Source organism: Rhinatrema bivittatum, chromosome 4 (assembly GCF_901001135.1).
Source record: "Rhinatrema bivittatum chromosome 4, aRhiBiv1.1, whole genome shotgun sequence".
In the NCBI taxonomy this organism is placed as follows: Eukaryota; Metazoa; Chordata; class Amphibia; order Gymnophiona; family Rhinatrematidae; genus Rhinatrema; species Rhinatrema bivittatum.
Window position 1 is genome coordinate 198170712 of NC_042618.1, and position 19839 is coordinate 198190550.

The window sequence follows — 19839 nt, forward strand, 5'->3', positions numbered from 1 at the left end:
AATTAGGGATCCTTCTGGGAAGGGGGGGGGGGGAATTATTTCAGTGGGATGGGCTCCATCTTAACCAAAATGAAACTTGGTTGCTGGTGCTAACCATTAAAAAAAGATAGAACAGCTTTTAAAGTAAATCATGTGGGAAAAGCCAACAGTCACTCGGGATTGCGGGATTTGGATAGGTGATCAAGGAGTAATGGTGGTGGAGCTGCTTGGCAATAGTGATCATAGTGCAATTGAATTTAAGATAAAGAGAAAAAGTACAAGCGTCTACTGGCAAAGCTAAATGGTTTCATGAAAGAGGTTATCAATGCCAAAGAGGCATCTTTTGAAAAATGGAAAGCAGAACCTAATAAGAAATATAGGAAAGCACATAAGCACTGCAATAGTGGAGTTTCTTAACTGAAACAGGGGTTCTCTGAGGACAAGCAGGAGGTCAGTTCTCACACATGGGTGACATCAGATGGAGCTCAGCATGGAATTTTGACATCAAAGCTTCAAGCATACCCTACTGGATATGTGCAACCCTGACCACTCCTATGCAGAGCCCCTCGGTACATAATAAAGCTAAGATTTTACTGTAGAGTGCAGAATTTACACAGAATTCTCCTTCTGCACAGAATTTTATTTTTTTTTGTGCAGAATTTGGAGATGCCTGGCGGGCCACAAGTGGAGCCCATCCCATTTGTGGCTGAAGACAATGGCAAAGATCAGGGCTACAAAAATCAGCTGGTCTTGAGAGGAACCCATCCTGCTCACGGCAAAGATCAACAGCCCCGGCGGCACGGAAGGTCAAGTGTGAGAGGCAAGAAAGTTCACGAGCCTGTATGAGAGAGAGAGGAAGTGTGCATGTGAAGGTGCCTGCGTTTTTGCGTGCATGTGTGAGTGTGTGAGGGAGGGTGCCTGTGAGACAGAGTGTAAATGTACATTTTAAATTATTTACTCAAAGACTGATATATATTATGTTATTTTAACCAATATAACATATACAGAATTTACATTTTTTGTGTGCAGAATTCCTCTAGGAGTAAGATTTGGGAAAAGCAGCTCCAAGGGGAGGCTGGAGCATTTTGTGAGAACTGACAAATTGCTTTTCTCAGAGAACCTCTGTTACAGGCAAGTAACTCCACTCTCCAAAGACAAGCAGGATGGCAGTCCTCACACATGGGGAATCCCAAGCTACAGGCTGCTGTGAACAAAAAGAGGAAACCCAATCCCCAAGACTGCTTTTAGTGATGAGAGACCATCCTAGCATTTATTTTTTCTTTCTTTTTTTTTTTTTTTTTTTAAATGGCAGTCTGGAACCAAAATAGCAGGCCCTAGGAGGGATAGAGTTGGTTCTATGCCTCAAGAGACCCCCATAGGACAGACTGACCAATATTCCTGTTGTATCGGGAGGCCCTGGCAACCCAGCAGTGAGATATGAACATTTGGAGAGAAATCCATGTGGCAGCTTTGCAGATCTCCTCCCTGTAGGCAAACCTCAGGTGAGTACTGACACTTGACATGCCCCACCAGATCCAGGCCTGCCAGAGCTAACAAGAGGAGTGACAATCTGCTAACCAAAAAAAACCCAAAAACAAAGCAAGTGGCTACAGCAATTCCAGATTTATTGCTGTCAAATGAAATAAAAGCTGGATGGACTATCTGAGGGCTTCAGTCTGCTCCCAATAGAAAACTATGCTTTCTTTGGAATCTAAACTGCAACATCCATTCACCTTTGTGGACTGCGATACAACTGTGGCCAGAGACTTCGGATGCACGCGAAGAGCTACTGTATAGTGAAAAACTTGGTAGACAGTGGAAACGGACCGCCCTGAAAAGCAGGATTTCCAGGTCAGGGACTTCTGGTAACTACAGTCCAACGGCTCCACAGGATCTTGCATCAACTGGGCAATGCATAGTGAGTGATGAACTGAAAACTGTTTTCTTGCCTTTTTCAAATTTTTGTATCACTAAGCTAATGCTTGCGATTGTTATCTTGAATTTAATTTTAAAGTTCATAAAGCAAAGTTGCTTACCTGAAACAGCTGTTCTCCGAGGACAGAAGGAATAGCTATACAACTCAGTGAAATTGGTGATGACACATACCGGATGTTCTGAAAGCTGTGGAAAAGCTTACACAGCCTCTCTGGGGATGCCCAGTCACCACTGCATTGGGCACACCTCAGACTTATAAAATAGCTTCAATAAGGTGAATGGGTTTGTATGTCTATTTATCCTGCTGTCCCCTTCGGGAGCACTTCTTACAGGTAGGCAACTTTACTTACACCAGGGACAAACAGGATAATACAGCCAAAAGGAATTTCTAGATAAGGACTGCCTTCCAACAAAACGGGAAATGGCCAGATCAGCACCAGGGAGGGAACAACATATTTTTGCTGGGCGCATTCCATTTTCATTTAAATTTTTTTTTTTTTAAATAAATAAAGGGCTCTAAGTGTAAGGAACAGAGTTCTACCCTGCAAAGAGTCCTTGGAGGACAGACTGTCCAAACTTGTCATACTGGGATGAACTCCATGTCGCGGTCTTCCAAATCTCCTCAATGGAGGATGATTTTAGATTGGGCAGCTCCAGAGCTGGTGGAAACACCTTCTGCACTCACCCCCTTCACAGTCCTCAACTACTTCCTCTGCTTCTCCTCCCCTCTCTGACTCCAGCCCCCTTTTCTTCTGTATCTTACCCATCCCCCAACCCCAGTTCCACCTTGGACATTACTAGGGCCTTACAAGCCCTTCCACCCCCTCACCCAAGATTCTATATTTTCTTTGGGCAATCGAGTGATAAGGCTAGTAATACGTTTGCAAAATAAATAAACTCAATCACGCTCAGTTTCCTTTGTCCCTATCCCACAAACAATTTTGTAAAAAAAACAAAAACAAAACATAATTCAACAGCACACTTTTAAATATTAAAATGACTCACCATTCAAATTCTGTTTCGCCTCAGTAACAGCAACACAAATTCCCTCTGCTAATAGTCACATTGTGAGGCAATATTGCAAAAAAATATTGCAATATTCAAAAAAATGTACTTGGGCCCTGCAGAGCAGACCTGCTATACCAGAACATCATCAACTGCCAGATTCAAACACGAAGAATCCTACTCATGAAAATGCAGCACTGCAAATATTACACAATGACCTAGAACACGAATACACATCCTACTGATAAAAAAAGCTGTATTGTTATATATTCCTTAACAGAAACTAAGGATGAGCAGAGTCGCTCACCTCAATCACACATGCAGACACTCACAAAATACAAAATACCCAATTACAAATCAGAAACTTGCAAACAAATTGAAAAGGAAATCTGAGAAGTCAAACTCTGCATGCAGTGCAATACTAGAGAAAGAGAAACAGAAATGTATTTCTCCTATCCTGGGCAAAATATAAGAGGTGCATATTCCCAAGCTGGCATATTCCATTCGCTTAAAGTGAAAATAATTTTTTTTTCTACCTTTATTGTCTGGAGTTTTTAATTTTCTAATCACTTTGATCCAAGTCTCTTTTCCTCCTTCCTGTTTATCTTCTCCTAACTTCAGGGTCTCCTTTCCATTTTCTATTTCTTCTCTTTCCTCCTTCACTTTCTTCCTGTCTTTTCTCTGAAACTGATCTTTTCCTTTCATCTCTTTTCTGCCTCTATCCACTCCAAGCTATATTTCACTCCTCCTCCCCCACTCTCATTCTCCAGCTCCTTTTTTTCACCTCCTTCTCCCACCCCCAATTCATCTCCCCGCTTTCTCAACCCTCTATAGTCCTCCCATTCCTCCCTGTTGTCACTCCTTCCTCAGCCTGTTTCCCCGTCACTTTCTGTTCCCTTATTTCTGTAACTTGCCTCCGTCCTCAACTACTATCCTCCATCTCTCATCCCCTCATTAGCTCCTGCTTCTGTCTCTTATCCCCTACCCAGTCTCAAATTATTTTTCTTTTACCTGTCCCATTTGCACCCCTCAAACCCTTCACAGGCCCATCCCATCTCTAACTTCCCCCATTCCTTTCCACTGCCTCTCACCCACTCCCCAGCCTTCCAGGTCCTTCACACCATCTTGACCCCTCCCCACTCTTTAGCCCTTCCTTTTCATTCCTCCATCTCACACCTCCCAGCCCATCTAACACTCACGAATTCAATACTTCCTCAACATTTTAAAAAGACTGCATGTGCAAAAACTTTTGTGCAACATTTCTGTTTAAGTCAAGTTCACATTTGTGCACTACAAGCCAGTACAGTGCAAATAATATTGTAATTTCTTGTATGTGCTGTTTTCCTGTGTGCATGGGGTTCATGGCCTGTATGCATGCACATTCTCCACAGCTTAGAGGGAACAGTGCTGCTGAGTCCCTGCTGTACCCCCAATCCCTGCTCAGTCTCTAAATTCCCATTCTCCCCATTAATCCCTAAATCCTCACTCAAATCTAAGTTCCTGCTTTTTCCCTAATCACCAAGTCCTCACTCTCCTATACAACCTCTGAATGTCTGTGCTCCCCTTGCATCCTTGAGTTCCCCCACCCAATCTGGGAATCCCTGCTCTCTGCACCCTATCTGGACCTCCCCATTCTCTTCTTTGGCAAAATGTTGCTTACCTGTAACAGGTGTTCTCACAGGTCAGCAGGATAGGTCCTCACATATGGGTGACATCACAGGATGGAGCCCAATCACGGAACACTTTTGTCAAAGTTTCTAGAACTTTGACTGGCACCTACTGGGCATGCCCAAGATGGAACTAACCCTGCAACCAGCAGGGGACTCCCTTCAGTCTTGTTTGAAAGCTAAAGTAAGTGCCAAAAATAAAAATAAGAAAACTTAATGAACCCAACACCACAGGGTGGCGGGCGGGTTTCGTGAGGGCTAACATCCTGCTGACCTGTGAGAACACCTGTTACAGGCAAGCAACATTTTGCTTTCTCAAAGGTCAAGCAGGATGGTAGTCCTCACATATGGGTGAGTACCGAGCTGAGGATGTCCGAATATGCACCAAATGGACCCAAAGACGTGCAACAGGCACAACAACTGGAGTGGAATTTGGTAGAGGACATCCCAAACCCTAACGGGCAGGAGGAAGGGTGTTGGTACACCAAGTTACAAAAAGGTTGCACAAGACAGATTGGCCAAAGATGGAATCTTGTCTTCCAGCCTTGTCTAGACAATAATGGGATGTAAAGGTATGGAGAGAACTCCAGGTAGCAGCCCTACAAATATCAGGAAGCGGCACCGAGCGAAGGTGCGCTACAGAAGCTGCCGTGGCCCTGACCGAGTGTGTTTTAACATGGTCCTGAAGTGGAATGCCTGCTTGCTGATAGCAAAAAGAAATGCAGTCCGCTAGCCAGGAGGAGAGAGTCTGCTTACCCAAAGGTTGACCCAACCTGATGGAAGCAAAGGAAACAAACAATTGAGTACTTTGCCTGTGGGCAGCTGTACGGTCTAGGTAGAATGCTAGAGCCCGTTTGCAGTCGAGGATATGCAGAGCCTGCTCCCCTAGATTGGAATGGGGCCTGGGAAAGAAGGTGGGAAGTATGATGGATTGATTAATGTGAAACTCCGATACTACCTTAGGCAAGAACTTAGGGTGAGTGCGGAGTACCACCCGGTCCTGCAGAAGTTTAGTGTAAGGTGGATAGGTAACTAGGGCCTGTAACTCACTAACTCTGCAAACAGATGTTATTGCCAAAAGGAATAACACTTTCCATGTGAGAAAGCGAAGATGACAGGATTGGAGAGGCTCAAAAGGTGGTTTCATGAGCCGACCCAAAACCAGATTGAGGTCCCAAGAAGGGGCCGGAGGACGCAGTGGAGGCTTGAGGTGAAGCAAGCCTTTCAGAAAATGTGTTACGAGGGGTTGTACCGAAATAGGAACATCCCCGACACTTTTATGGAAGGCAGCCACCGCACTGACATGCATCCTGATGGAGGAAGTTTTTAGACCTGATTCTGACAAGTGCCAGAGATAGTCTAGAAACTTCGTGGTGGAACACGTAAAGGGATGAAGGGACTGAGAAGAACACCATGACTTAAACCTGTTCCATTTGTAAAGATAACATTTTCTCATGGAAGGCTTCCGTGAAGTAATCAGGACACAGGAAACTGGCTCCGAAAGGTTGAGAGGCTGAAGGATTAACCTTTAAACATACAGGCCATCAGGGATAAGGCCTGAAGATTGGGGTGGCGTAGGCATCCATTGTTCTGCATGATCAGAAGTGGGTCCTTCCCCAGGGGAATGTGCCTGCGAATGGAGAGGTCCTGAAGAATCAGAAACCACACTTGACGTGGCCAGTGAGGTGCTATCAGGATCATGCTTCCCCTGTCCTGACGTAGCTTCACGAGAGTCTTCAAGCGAAGTGGAAGTGAAGGGAATGCATAGAGGAGACCGGTGGCCCATGAGAGGGAGAACGCATCTCTTGGCTGTGAGTGTTGGCTGCGAGTGAGAGAGCAACATTTCTCTACTTTGCGGTTTTGAGGTGACGCAAAGAGGTCTATGTGAGGGTAACCCCAACGTTGGAATATAGAGTCCGTTACTGTGGGGTTGAGAGACCACTCATGTGGTCGAAAGGTGCGACTCAGATTGTCTGTCAACACATTGTCCACTCCCGGCAAGTAGGTGGCCCTGAGGTACATCAAGTGGGAGAGGGCCTCCGCCCATATCTGCGCAGCCTCCTGACACAGGAGGCGGGAGCCTGTTCCTCCTTGTTTGTTGATGTACCACATGGCCACCTGGTTGTCCATTTGAATCAGGATGACCTGGTTGGAGAGGCGATCCTGAAATACTCTGAGAGCATATCTGATTGCTCGTAGCTCCAGGAAATTGATCTGGTGTTTGGCTTCCTGTGGAGACCAAGATCCTTGAGTTTGTAAATTGGCAACATGTGCTCTCCAACCGATGTTGGAGGCATCTGTTGTAAGGGTTATTTGAGGGTCTGGAGCTTGAAAAGGCAGGCCTTGAAGGAGATTGACCTGATTCCTCCACCAAGCTAGAGATAGATGAAGTGGGTTGGTTATGTGGACAACAGCTGATAGTGGTTGAGATGACTGAATCCACTGTGACCTTAGAGTCCACTGTAGGATCCTCATGGCAAGATGAGCCATGGGAGTGACGTGTACTGAGGACGCCATGTGTCCTAGCAAGACCAGAATGTGACGTGCAGTGGAGCGCTGTCGAGACTGCAGCTGATGGGCGAGAAAGGAGATGAGAGCTCGTTCTCGAGGAAGAAATGCCTTTGCCTTGAGGATGTCCAAGTGTGCTCCTATGAACAACAGGGTTTGCGATGGGACCAAGTTGGACTTTGGATAATTGATGAGAAACCCCAGAGAGATCAGGGTGTGCAAGGTGAGACGTAGGGACGTCAAAACAGCTTGCTGTGTGGGAGCCCTGATCAACCAATCGTCGAGATAGGGGTAGGCGTAGACACTTTGAGTTCTGAGGAACACTGCTACTACAACGAGGCACTTGGTGAAAACTCATGGAGCAGAAGCTAGGCCAAATGGTAGTACTAGATATTGGTAGTGCTTTGGGCCTACGAGAAATCGCAGAAATCTCCGAAGAGACGGAATTATTGCGATATGTGTGTAAGCATCCTGGAGGTCTAGAGAGCAGAGCCAGTGTCCCCTTTGTAGTAGGGGGAGGAGGGAACCCAAGGTCACCATCTTGAACTTTTCTCTTTGGAAGAACTTGTTTAAGACCCGAAGATCTAGTATCGGGCGCACACCACCTGAATTTTTTGGGATTAGAAAATACCAAGAGTATAATCCGAGGCCCTGTTGGAGTAGGGTACTAGTTCTATCGCTCTGGACTGGAGGAGGGAAATCTCCTGTTCCAGGAGCGGTGAATGGTCTGATGTTCCCCACGTCAGTCGAGGTGGGGAGTCCGGTGGAACGGCAAGAAAGTTGAGCTAATAACCTTGAGTTATTATGGTGAGCACCCACTGGTCTGTGGTGACTGAGTGCCAGATGTGGCTGAAGTGGCACAATCGGCCTCCCACTGGTACATGCTTTAGTGGAGTCTGAATGCTGCTCTCTAGGAAAAAGTCAAAAACCAGATGCTGGACCTGGTTGAGGAGTTGTTTGCGGCTTTTGCCTGCGAGGTTGCCTGGACTGGCCTTTCTGATAAGGCTTAGTAGAGTGACATTTGGACTGAGGAGGATAAGATTTCCTTTGGCGGTAAAAGGATTTCTTGGGCTACTTTCTGAATGTTTGCTTAGCAGGATATTCAGAAGGTAGCAAGGAGAGTTGGCGAAGAGTCTCATGGTGATCCTTGAGTTGCGCCACTGTCTTTTGTATTTGCTCACCAAAAAGATTATCTCCAGTGCAAGGCAAATCAGATAGTCTATCCTGGACCTCAGGCCGTAGGTCGGATGACTTTAGCCAGGCCCATCGCCTTGCAGAAATGGCTGTTGCTGAAACCCTGGAAGCGGTGTCAAAAACGACATAGGCAGATCTTATCTCATGCTTGCCCGCTTCTAAACCCTTTTAAGCTAGGGCGTGTAATTGGTCTTGAGACTGTTGAGGTAGGGACTCAGCAAAGTCCTGTATTTGTTTAAAGAGGACCCTGTTGTACTGGGTCATATAAAGTTGATAAGAGGTGATGCGGGATATAAACATAGCCCCTTGAAAGATACGATGACCTACAGCATCTAGGAATTTTTGTTCCTTTCCTGGAGGATAGGAAGAATGAGGCTTGGATCTTCGGGCTTTCATTTGGGCTTACTCAACAACCACTGAATGGTGGTCCAATTGGGACTTCTGGAAACCAGGAGTTGAATGGACTAGGTATGTAGTGTCAGCTTTCCGATTGACTAGTGCCACAGAACCAGGATGTTCCCAATTTCTTTTGAGAAGATCCAGGAGGACATTATGGATGGGAATAGATGTTAGTTCTTTAGGAGCATCTAAAAATTGAAGAAGCTCCATCATCTGATGTCTATCATCTTGTTCTGTCTGAAGTTGAAAAGGAACCACTTCAGCCATTTCCTTCACAAAATTAATGAAGGACAAGTACTCTGGCGGAGAACGCTTCCTGCTTTCAGCAGGAGAGGGTGGGGATGGCAAGGCATCGGTATATTGGGATGAATCGTCAGTCCAGGTATCATAGGAATCATCTCCAGCACACCCAGGGTCCTTGGAGGGTCGAAAAATTGGTATACCTGAAGGTCCCGAGCGAGGCACCGAGGGCATCGATGGTGTCACCGGTGGCACCGATGGTGGCACCAAGGGCATCGATGGACGGGATGGTGGCACCGATGGAAACAAAGATGCAATCGGTGAAACCGATGATCTAGGCATCGGAAGCACTCCCGATGGCGGAAGGAACGGTGTTTCTCCTTCGTCTGCCGATGAAAGAGGAATCGGAGAGGAAGGCACCGGGTCCATTGGAGTCGTCGGATCCCTCGGAGGAAAAGCAGCGATCAGCGCTTCCATTCTCGTGAGTAACGGTGCTAGCTACTGGAATGGGATCGACTACCAGTTCAGGCATCGGTACCAGTATCAGCGTCGATGGAACCTTGAAGCCTTGCATCGCTTTGCCGATGGCCTCCTGAATCATCTGATCCAGTTCCTCCCGGAAACCTGGAGCCCCGATGCCGGAGGAGGAGGTGGAGGCGTAGCCGGAGGGACCACCGTTGGAGGTGGAATCGCGGCTCCTATCACCGTTCCCAGTGAAGGTTGCCTCGGTAACCCTGAACCAGATAGGGACAGTGCCTTTTCTGGACGGGCTTTCTTCGATGGCGGTTCAGACGATGACGACGTCGAGGCCTTGCCTGCATCGAGAGTCTGAGACCTGTGATGTCGATGCTGATGCTTTTCTCGACGGTCACCTCTGTCCTTTTCATGAGAGGGAACAGAGGGTGTTGATGGCCGTGGAGTCGTCGATGCTGGTCTGACACCGGCCGGTGCCCGATGATGGTGCGACGTAGACGGTGTTGGTTCAGACGACATCGATCCTATGGACGGCGTTGGGGTTTTTGAGCGAAAGAGAAGTTCCATTTTCTCCATTCTAGCCTGGCGACCTTTAGGTGTCATAAGGGCACATTTGGTGCAAGTAAGGACATCATGCTCGCCACCCAGACACATTACACATACCTGGTGAGGGTCAATAATGGACATTGTGCGGGTGCAGTCCGGGCATCAACGGAACCCCAACGCCATGGCATGTGAAAAAATTTAGCCGTGGTGCGGTCGATGGCCAGTAGGCCGTGAAGGCCAAACTCAACAGGAATCGACCGGAATCGGGTAAAAAAAAAATTACCAGACCACCGCGGATGTAAAAATGAATGCGGGGGACCCCTGTGGGGTAGAAAGTTGTATAGTAATTCCGTGAGGAAAATTCCTGTCAGGAATCTCTGTGGAGCTCCTTAAGCTGCGTGGCTACTGCTGCGCGGAAAAAAGAAGACTGAAGGGGGTCCCCTGCTTGTTGCAGGGTTAGTGCCATCCTGGGCATGCCCAGTAGGTGCCAGTCAAAGTTCTAGAAACTTTGACAAGAGTGTTCCGTGATTGGGCTCCATCCTGTGATGTCACCCATATGTGAGGACTACCATCCTGCTTGACCTGTGAGAACCCAACCCACCAATCTGGCATCCCTGCTCTCTCTTCTCTCTGCCCACCCACACTCATTTCTCCTCTCCATTTGGGAATCCCCAAACCTTTCCTCTCCCCACATATATCCCATCCTATCCCTAAATCACTATTGCAATAGAGCCTTGGCTTTCCCATCCTGGAGCTTGAAGCATATTTCTGCTTCTGGCCTGCCTCTCTCTTCTTCAGCTTCCCTCATCTGTCCCCCAGGCTGGTGCTGTAGAACATGCATTTCTTCCTACAGCCTTTGACTCCTCTTGATTTCCTGCTGTGGCCCACACAATTCACACATAGAAACATGCTGTATGAACTGTGCAATGCTCTCTCTGGATGAACCGCATGACCTTAACCTTTTCTTATGAAGTAGAGGCTGGCCTATGTCCTACTGGTGATGGTGGTGGCAGTCACACACTGAGAAGAGGACAAACCAAGAAACTAACAGAAAGCAGATTCAAAACAAATTGGAGAAAATGTTTTTCACTCACGCACAATCAAGCTGTGGAATTTGTTGCCGAAGGATGTGACCAAGGCATCTAGCATAGCTGGGTTTAAAAGGGGGTTTGGACAAGTTCCTAGAGGAAAAGTCCATAAACAATCATTAGTCAGGTAGATTTGGGAAAGTCATTGCTTATCCCTGGGATTGAGCAGCAAGGAATGGACCTACTCTTTAAGGTCTGGCGGGTACTTGTAACCTGGCTTGGCCACTGTTGGAGACAGGATGCTGGTTTCAATGGACCTTTGCTTTGACACATGATGGTGCATCTTCTCTTCTCTTAAGAAGCATGGGTCAGGGGTTGAGCCAGTGCATGCTTTGAAGCCAGAAGAACAGAGCACACCCTGGCTCAGTCCCCAGCGTATGCTCCTTCTCAACCTGTTCCTGCTGCTGCCAGAGTTAAGCCTGGGATTGATTCGTGTTTCATAACATAAGTCCTCTCCAGTAATGATAGAAAGAGAACTGATCAGCAGCAGCATGGAAAAGAGGGAGCGAGGAGGCCTGGGGCAATATTTTTAAAAGATTGCAGGCACAAAATTTTTCTTTTGTGCAACTTTTTATAATCTGAGATCAAATTTGTGCACTACAAGCCAGTATAATGCAGATAATATTGGGATTTCTTGTGTGTGGGGTTCATAACTGTGTGCGTGCACAGGGCTTGGAGGGAACATGGCCTGGGAGCATATGGATAGCGGGAGAGCGAAGCATCTGCTGTTTTGGAGGCTGACAGTCAGCAGAATACCAGCAATTACATTACCATTTTAAAGGTCCTCCTGACTGCTGGCCTCTTTGAATCAAAACTGGTTGGACTGGCCAAATACTGGCTGATTGGCAACCCTAGTTACTATGTGAAGCAGTGTGAGCAAATGCCAAAATAATCCTTGGCAGTACCTGAAATGAAACCTCTTTTCCTATCTTTCTGTTTGCAATAAACTTACTTCAAAGGAAGACCTTTACAGAAAATCTAATTTTGACATACTCTGAAAATGTTATCAGTGTTTGTAAAACTCTGGATCTTTTCCAGCCCTATAAATGTCAACAAGGTTGGCAAAAAATCCATTCTGAACTCCACAAAGAGCAGAGTTGTAGAAACAAGGGGAGGGGAGGTTAGAACAATTCCAGAAGATAAGTCTTATTCTTGCTGTCCGAGCATGGACAGATTATAAATTGGCTTTATTAATTAAGAACAGGCTAATCCAAGTGTGGTTTTACCCTACTGCATTCATGGACTTATAGTCCTGCTTTTCTTAGGGAAATCAGAACTACAAGTCCATGCATGCAATAAGAGTACAACCAGGACTAGATCAGCATATCCTGAAAAACATACAGTGGCTTGGTAACCCTAGAATTGATGCATCCTTGATCAGACTTCCCATTGCCTTGTTGAGCAATAGCTTTGACCACCTGAGGGACACCATAACACCTCTGATTCTGGAAGAGATGGAGGAATAAAGCATAATCTGTTTCAAACCTGGGTTGTCTGTCTGTCTGTCTTCTCCCTCCATCTCCATTTGACTTTTCTTCTGTATCGCTTTCATCTCCGGGACATAGAAATCTCCCTGGCGTGAGAGAGGACACACAAAGTAGATTTTGTCTCCTTTGTAGATTTCGATCCATGGGTGGGCACATAGTTTCCTCTCCTGAAAAGACAAAGAAACAGAGGATTTGGTAACTAAAGGCTTAGCACAGAAAGCACACCAGCTCAAAACCTGGCCCATCTGTATGGTGACAGCCATTCTCATATAATGGTCATTCAGGTACCTAGTGCATGCAAAATAAGTTTCAGATCTCAATCTGGCTAGCAAATATCAACATGCAAAGAGATGCCACTGCTACACAATGTCCATCACTACTTTCAGCCATATTGATCTAGCAAAGCTCGAGGAATGATCTAGAGTCTGGCAGCAAAGGTTTAATGCTAAAAAATGCAGTGTCATGCATTTGGGCTGCAAAAACCCAAGGGAACAGAGTATATAGGGGGTGAAATTCTTCTAAGCACAAAAAAAGAGCAGGATCTGGGAGTGATCATATCAGATGATCTTATGGTGGCCAAACAGGTGGATAAGTCAACAGCAAAAGCCAGAAAGATGCTTGGCTGCATAAAGAGAGGAAAGGTCAGCAGAAAAAAGGAAATTGTATTGACCCTTTATAAGTCCCTAATGAGACCTCATTTGGAAAACTTTGTATAATTCTGGAGATTGCACCTTCAGCAGAATATAAGCCAGCTGGATTTGGTCCACAGTATGGCTACTAAAATGGTCAGTCGTCTTCATTCTAAAGCATATTGGGGACAGGAAAGATCTTAACATGCATACTGTAGAGGAAAAGCAGATGGGGAGATAGGAGAGACACATTTAAATACTTCCAAGGTTTTCATGCACAGGAGGTGGACCTCTTTCAAAGGAAAGGAGTCTCTACAATGAGGGGGGTCATGGAATGAGGTTGAAAAGGGTAGACTCAGGAGTAATCTAAGGAAATATTTCTTTATGGAGAGGGTGCTGGATGCATGGAACAGTCTTTCCAAGGATATGGTGGAGACAAGAACAGTATCTGAATTCAAGAAAGCATGGGACAAGCACAAAAGATCTCCGAGGGAGTGGTAGAGGCTGTAAAGCTGAATAGTTGGTGTGGATGGGCAGACTAGATAGATCATATGGACTTTTTCTGCTGTCATGTTTCTATTGCTACTTTAAAGTGGCAGTGTGCACTGTTGTCCACAAAAGGTCAAGTTCTGTGCTACTGTTTTTCTTCTTCATTTCATGACACTTTGCAGAGGTAAATGACATTAGAAGCCACCAGTTGGCAAAAAGGTTGGCAGCATTAACCAGGATGCCAATGACATCATACCTCAGCAAGGAATAGTTTAACACTCCCACGGTGCAGCAGCCTGAGCCAATCTATGATTTTTTTAAACTATTTAACGAGGCACATCATACAAAACAGGTCCATAGTAGATAAATACAAGTTCAGAGGACATCCATTCTGAATACAAGGTCTTCAAACACAGTATAAAAAGAAATAAAACAAATGAACAGATCCCCAAGTGATTTTAAGACAATATTATGTATTCATAATCTCCCCCTGCCAGTTCTAGCTTGGAGACTACACATCTTGATACATGTCTATTGTTCTTTAAGTGCATAAACCAGTCTTTCTAAATTAGCAGTTTCAGCAACCTTGCTTTTCCAACAAGAGATGGCAGAAGAGATCTTTCACATCTGTATAACAGCCAATCATATTGCATGCAGAAGTTGGTTGATTCATTTTAACTGGCCACACACACACTGACTCTGTTGGCCCTCAACCCCAAAAGATAGAGAAAGGGATCCATATGCAGTCTTTGACCACAAATGGTCGAGATAGTATCAGACACCAGGGCCCACTTCCCTGAATTTCCACCACATATGTAAGTATGTACTCACTTGGTTACAAGCTCTCCAACAATACATACTAGCAGGACTAAACTTTGCGAAAAAATGATATAGTAGTTTGATTTGAAGTTCTTGACTTATAGCATATATAAATGCACTGAGAAACTTTCTAGATATGCTTTCAAGTCTTAGCCTCCAAAGTACCTTGTAAATCAAGATTCCATTGTCTAATAAGCCTGGGTGGCGTACCCTCATTGCAAATATCACTCAGGGTAATAAAGAATCCAAATGATAACATCCACCCTCACAACAAAGAATTTCTTCCATTCCCTCACATTCCTCTAAATCAAGTTGAATCCTAGGGATTTTAGTAATGTCAGTTTTAAATATAAATATTGAGTATGTTGCGCAATCTGAAACTCAGTGATAAGATCAGTAAAGGATTTAAAACTAGTCTCAAGAAGTTGACCCAAAAACCTCAAAACTGAGGCAGATCAGATATCTGCATCAGGAGAAAAAGTACTTTGAGATAGGAGGGTTTTTTAAATAATTGAAGTCATATAGATCCTAGTGCCATCTGAATATCACCATTTCTTCCAAAACATCCTCCAGACTCTCAAAGAATGTGCCATAATTAGAGTGTCCCTGCAAAGATATTAGGGGTAGAGGGCATCTGTAGTACTGATGCTAAGTAGCCCCTAGTCCCTCCCACTTCCATAGAATGCCAAGGTAGTGGAGGGTCAGACCCCAGCCAAATAAGTAAACAAGTCAAATGACAAACCCAATAATAAAACTGAAAATGGGATAGTCCTGCACCTCAGGCATCTTTATGTTTAAACATAGCCACATATTTGAGTCTAGGAGGTCACCCAAAACACAGAAAAACTAGATTATAGTACTCTTAAAAGCATGAAAAACAGATGTGGAGACATTAGAGGGTAAATGCAAAGAAAGGATAAATAATTCTAGGAAGAATAGACATCTTGATCAAGTTGACCCTACCCAGTGAAGAGATGGGAAGAGAAGACCAGTTATTGAAATCTGTCAATTTTACCAAAAACAGGGACATAAATATCCTTGTAAAACCTAGATAAATCTTTAGGAACCCAAATATCTAAATATTTGAAACCAGTATGAGCTATTTTGAAAACATTCATCTCTCAGGGCAATGACGGACAGGTCCAATCAGCATAATTTTGAAAGGACAGCATATAAATGCCTATAAATAAATAAATAAATAGATAGATAGATAGATAGATAAATAAATAAATAAATAAATCAAACGTAATTAAAAGTAGCAGATTGGTGAGGTAAGACTTCCCTTTGCTTAATCCAAGTTGGCTTTGTCCCATTAAACTTTGAGTATCTATATGTTCAGTAAATTTGTTCTTTAGAATAGTTTCCCCAGTCTGTAGTTTCCTGGATCACCCCACAACCTCTCTTAAAAACTGGCATTACATTGGCCATCCTCCAAGCTTTAGGTACCACAGCTGATTTTAATGATAGTTTACAGATTACTAATAGTAGCTCTGCAATTTCATTTTTCAGTCTTTCAGCACTGAGATGCATACCATCCAGTCTAGGTAATTTGCTACTCTTTAGTTCACAGGTGGCAAACGTCGTTCCTCAAGGGCCACAAACAGGCCAGGTTTTCAGGATATGCACAATGAATATACATGAGATAGATCTGCATGCTCTGCCTCCAATGTATGCAAAAATAGCATATTCATTGTGGATATCCTGAAAACATGGCCTGTTTGTGGCCCTCGAGGACTGGAGTTCGCCACCCTTGCTTTATTTTGTCAATTTGCCCTATTTCATCTTCTAGATTCACTGAAATTTGTTTCAGATCCTTTGAATCATCACCTTTAAATATCACTTCTAGCATGGGGAATTTGCTTTCCATCTTCCTCAGTAAATACCAAAGCAAATAATTAATTTAATCCCTCTGCTATGGCCTTGTCCTCCCTTAGTGCCTCTTTTACCCCTTGATCATCTAATGGTCACTTGCAAGCATTTTTTATTATGAGGTTTTGCTTCCACAGCAAGCTTCTTTTCAAATTCTGTCTCTGCCTTTCTTATCAATGCTTTGCATCTAACTTGCCAGAATTGTTTTCTTCAATCAGATCCCTTTTCCATGTTTTGAAAGATGTTAATTTGGCTAGAATAGCCTCTCTCACCTTACCTTTTAACCATTCTAGCAGTTGTTAGGCCTTCCTATCAACTTTTTTAATGTGTGGAATACATCTGGTCTGGGCTTAGAAAATGGTATTTGTAAACAATGTGAATGCACGATGTAAACTGTTAACCTCAGCAGTTGATCCTTTAAGCTTTTTCCTTACCCTTCTCCTCATTTTATCACAGTATCCCTTTTGAAAGTTAAATGCTATCACAATAGATTTACTTAGTTACCTCCCTCCAGTTATCAAATCAAATTCGATAAGGTTATGATCACAATTACCAAGTGCCCCAGCCCTGTTACGTTCTTGCACCAATTCATGTGTTCCTCTAAGGATTAGGTCTAAAATAGCTCCTCCTCTTGTCAGTTCATATACCAGCTGCTACATGAAGCAGTCATTTATCTAAAAGGTGTACCTCCTTAGCATGTCCTGATATGACATTTACCCAGTCAATACTGGGGTGATTGAAATTACCCATTACTGTGTTGCTAATTTTGTTTTCTTCCCTAACTTCTGTTAGCATTTCAAGGTATATCTGTTCATTCTGGCCAGCTGGATGGTAGTACACGCCCACTGCTATTTTATTTCCCTTCTCACATGCAATTTCTACCCATGAAGACTCTATATTGAATTTTGTTTCCTGAAGAACTTTTATCCAATTTGATAATACGCTCTCTTTAACATATAGCGCCACTCCTCCACCAATTTGATCCATCCTATCATTGGGATATAATTTGTACAGTGGTATGATAGTGTCCCACTAGGTGTCTGAGATGCCAATTATATCTCTCTCTTCATTCAATACTATATATTTTAACTCTCCCATCTTATTTTTTTCAGACTTCTAGCATTTGAATACAGACATTTCAAAGTATGCTTTTTTATTTGTATTAACAACCTGCTTATCAGCAGAATGGAATCTTTCTGCTGTCTGCTCTTTACTTAAAGGCACCTTGGCTACATTAGCATTTATTGCAACCTCCCTTATCAGGATGCCCGAACTTCCCTGTTTTGTTAGTATCTTTCAAATACACATCATTCTGACCAATACTCTTCTGAGCAACTGTCAGCTTTCCCCATCATCTAGTTTAAGAGGTGCACTATCACCTTTTTTAAAGGCTAGTTCCAGCAGCTTGGTTACACTATGGTTAAAGTGAAGCCCATCCTGTTGAAATATGCTCCCCCTTTCTCAGAATCTTCCCCAGTATCTAGCAACCTAAAATCCTTTTCCTTGCACCCTCATCTCATTCACGCAGTGAGACTCTGGAGCTCAGCCTATCTCTGGGGCTCTGCATGTGATTTCTGAGAATGAAAACCTGGAGGTTCTGGATTTCAATTCCCCACCTAAGAGCTTAAAATTAGTCTCTAGAACTTCCCTCCTGCACTTTCCCTGTGTCACTGGTACCCATGACAGCCGGCTGCTCCCCAGCACTCTCTAAAATTTTATCTAGACAGGAAACAGAGGGTAGGACTAAATCATTTTCCGAATGGAATAAGGTTATTAGTGGAATGCCCCAAGGGTTTGTACTGGGACCTTTGCTATTTAGCATATTCATAAATGATCTGAAAAAAGAAAAAAATGAGTGAGGTGACCAAATTTTCCCGGGAGAAAAAACAAGTAATGGAACAATTATTATTTTTTTATTTATTTTCTGCTTTTCACACTTTTTTCAGCGCTTCAAAGTGGATTACATTCAGGTACTGTAGGTATTTCCCTATCCCCAGAAGGCTTACAATTTAATGGGCCAATGCAGTAAAGTGTGTGGGAGAGCCGGCACTCCGAGGCAAGTGCCCGCTCTCCCGAAGCATGCCCAGGCCACTCTTCCTGGGCGCGTGATTCACTATGCAAATGAGGACCCGCGCTAATAAGGAGGCGCTAGGGACACTAATGTCCCTAGCGCCTCCTTATTGGCAGAAGCGGCAGCTGTCAGTGGGTTTGACAACCGACGCTTAATTTTACCGGCATCAGTTGTCGAACCCGCTGACAGCCACGGGTTCGGAAAACGGATGTCGGCAAAATTGAGCGTCCGTCTTCCAACCCGCGGGCCGATTTTTTTCTTTTCTTTTTTTTTTTGATTTTTTCTTTTTCGGGCCTCTGACTTAATATCGCTATGATATTAAGTCGGAGGGTGTACAGAAAAACAATATTTTCTGCTTTTCTGTACACTTTCCCGGTGCCGGCCGAAATTAACTCTTGCCTTTGGCAGGAGTTAATTTCTGAGAGTAAAATGTGCGGCTTGGCCGCACATTTTACTTTCTGGATTACGCGGGACTAATAGGCTCATCAACATGCATTTCCATGTTGTGGGCGCTATTAGTTTCGGGGGGTTTGGCCGCGCGTTTTCCACATGCTATTACCCCTTACTGTATAAAGGGTAAAAAATAGCGCGTCAAACGTGCGGCCAAACGGGGGCTAACTGTGTGCTCAGTCGAGCGCACCATACTGCATTAGTCTGTAAGTTTGTACCTGAGGCAATGGAGAGTAAAGTGACTTGCCCAAGGTCACAAGGAGCGACAGCAGGACTCGAAGCCTGGTCTCCTGGTTCGTAGCCCCATGCTCTAACCACTAGGCAACTCCTCCACTCCTGCAAGGGATTTGTGACCAGCACTGGCCACTGTCAGAGACAATATGCTGGGCTGATGAACCTTGGTCTTACCCAGCATGACACTTCTTATATTCTTATGGCTAAAATGTGTTATGGTGTTATTTATATAGGAAGTGGTGGGATATAAAATGTTTTACATAAATAATTAAAATAAATAAAATCTAGCTAGAGAGGCTTACTTAAAATTTAGCTGACTAAATGTCTCTGCATCCACCTTCCCTGCCCAGGTCCGGCCACTGTCCTCTCCTGAAACCATGACTGTGAAATATACCACGATCTACATCTTAACCATCCTTCCTCCTGCCCAACCAGCCCTATACCCATTGCTGCCTCCAAATTTCTCCTCCCAGCACCTCACTATACATTTTAATCCTCCCCCTGCCATCCCCAGCCCAGCAGCTGCCTCCAGTCCCTTCCCCTGGCTTTGGGAAATGGAGGAGAGGGCAGCTGTTGTTTTAGGGATGGCAGAGGGTAGGTTAAAATGCACTTTGGGTGCCAGGAGAGGAAGGGAGGGACTGGAGGCAGTAGCCAGTCCAAAGGTGGTGATGGTGGGTTTAAATGTTCCCTGGGGTGCCAGGGGAGAGGAATCTACCAGGGTTTGGGGTTTGAAATAGAGGGAGATGAGTACCAGGT

General features: G+C 44.5%; 1 protein-coding gene across 1 annotated transcript in view; it reads right to left on the reverse strand.

Annotated features, from left to right (window-relative positions):
* The window catches only part of TEX264 (testis expressed 264, ER-phagy receptor), a 378292-nt gene that overhangs the window by 83988 nt on the left and 274465 nt on the right, over positions 1–19839 (reverse strand). The window contains exon 3 of the mRNA XM_029599523.1: positions 12521–12689. Coding sequence (XP_029455383.1) covers positions 12521–12689 — 169 coding nt within the window. The remainder of the gene's footprint in view (positions 1–12520; positions 12690–19839) is intronic.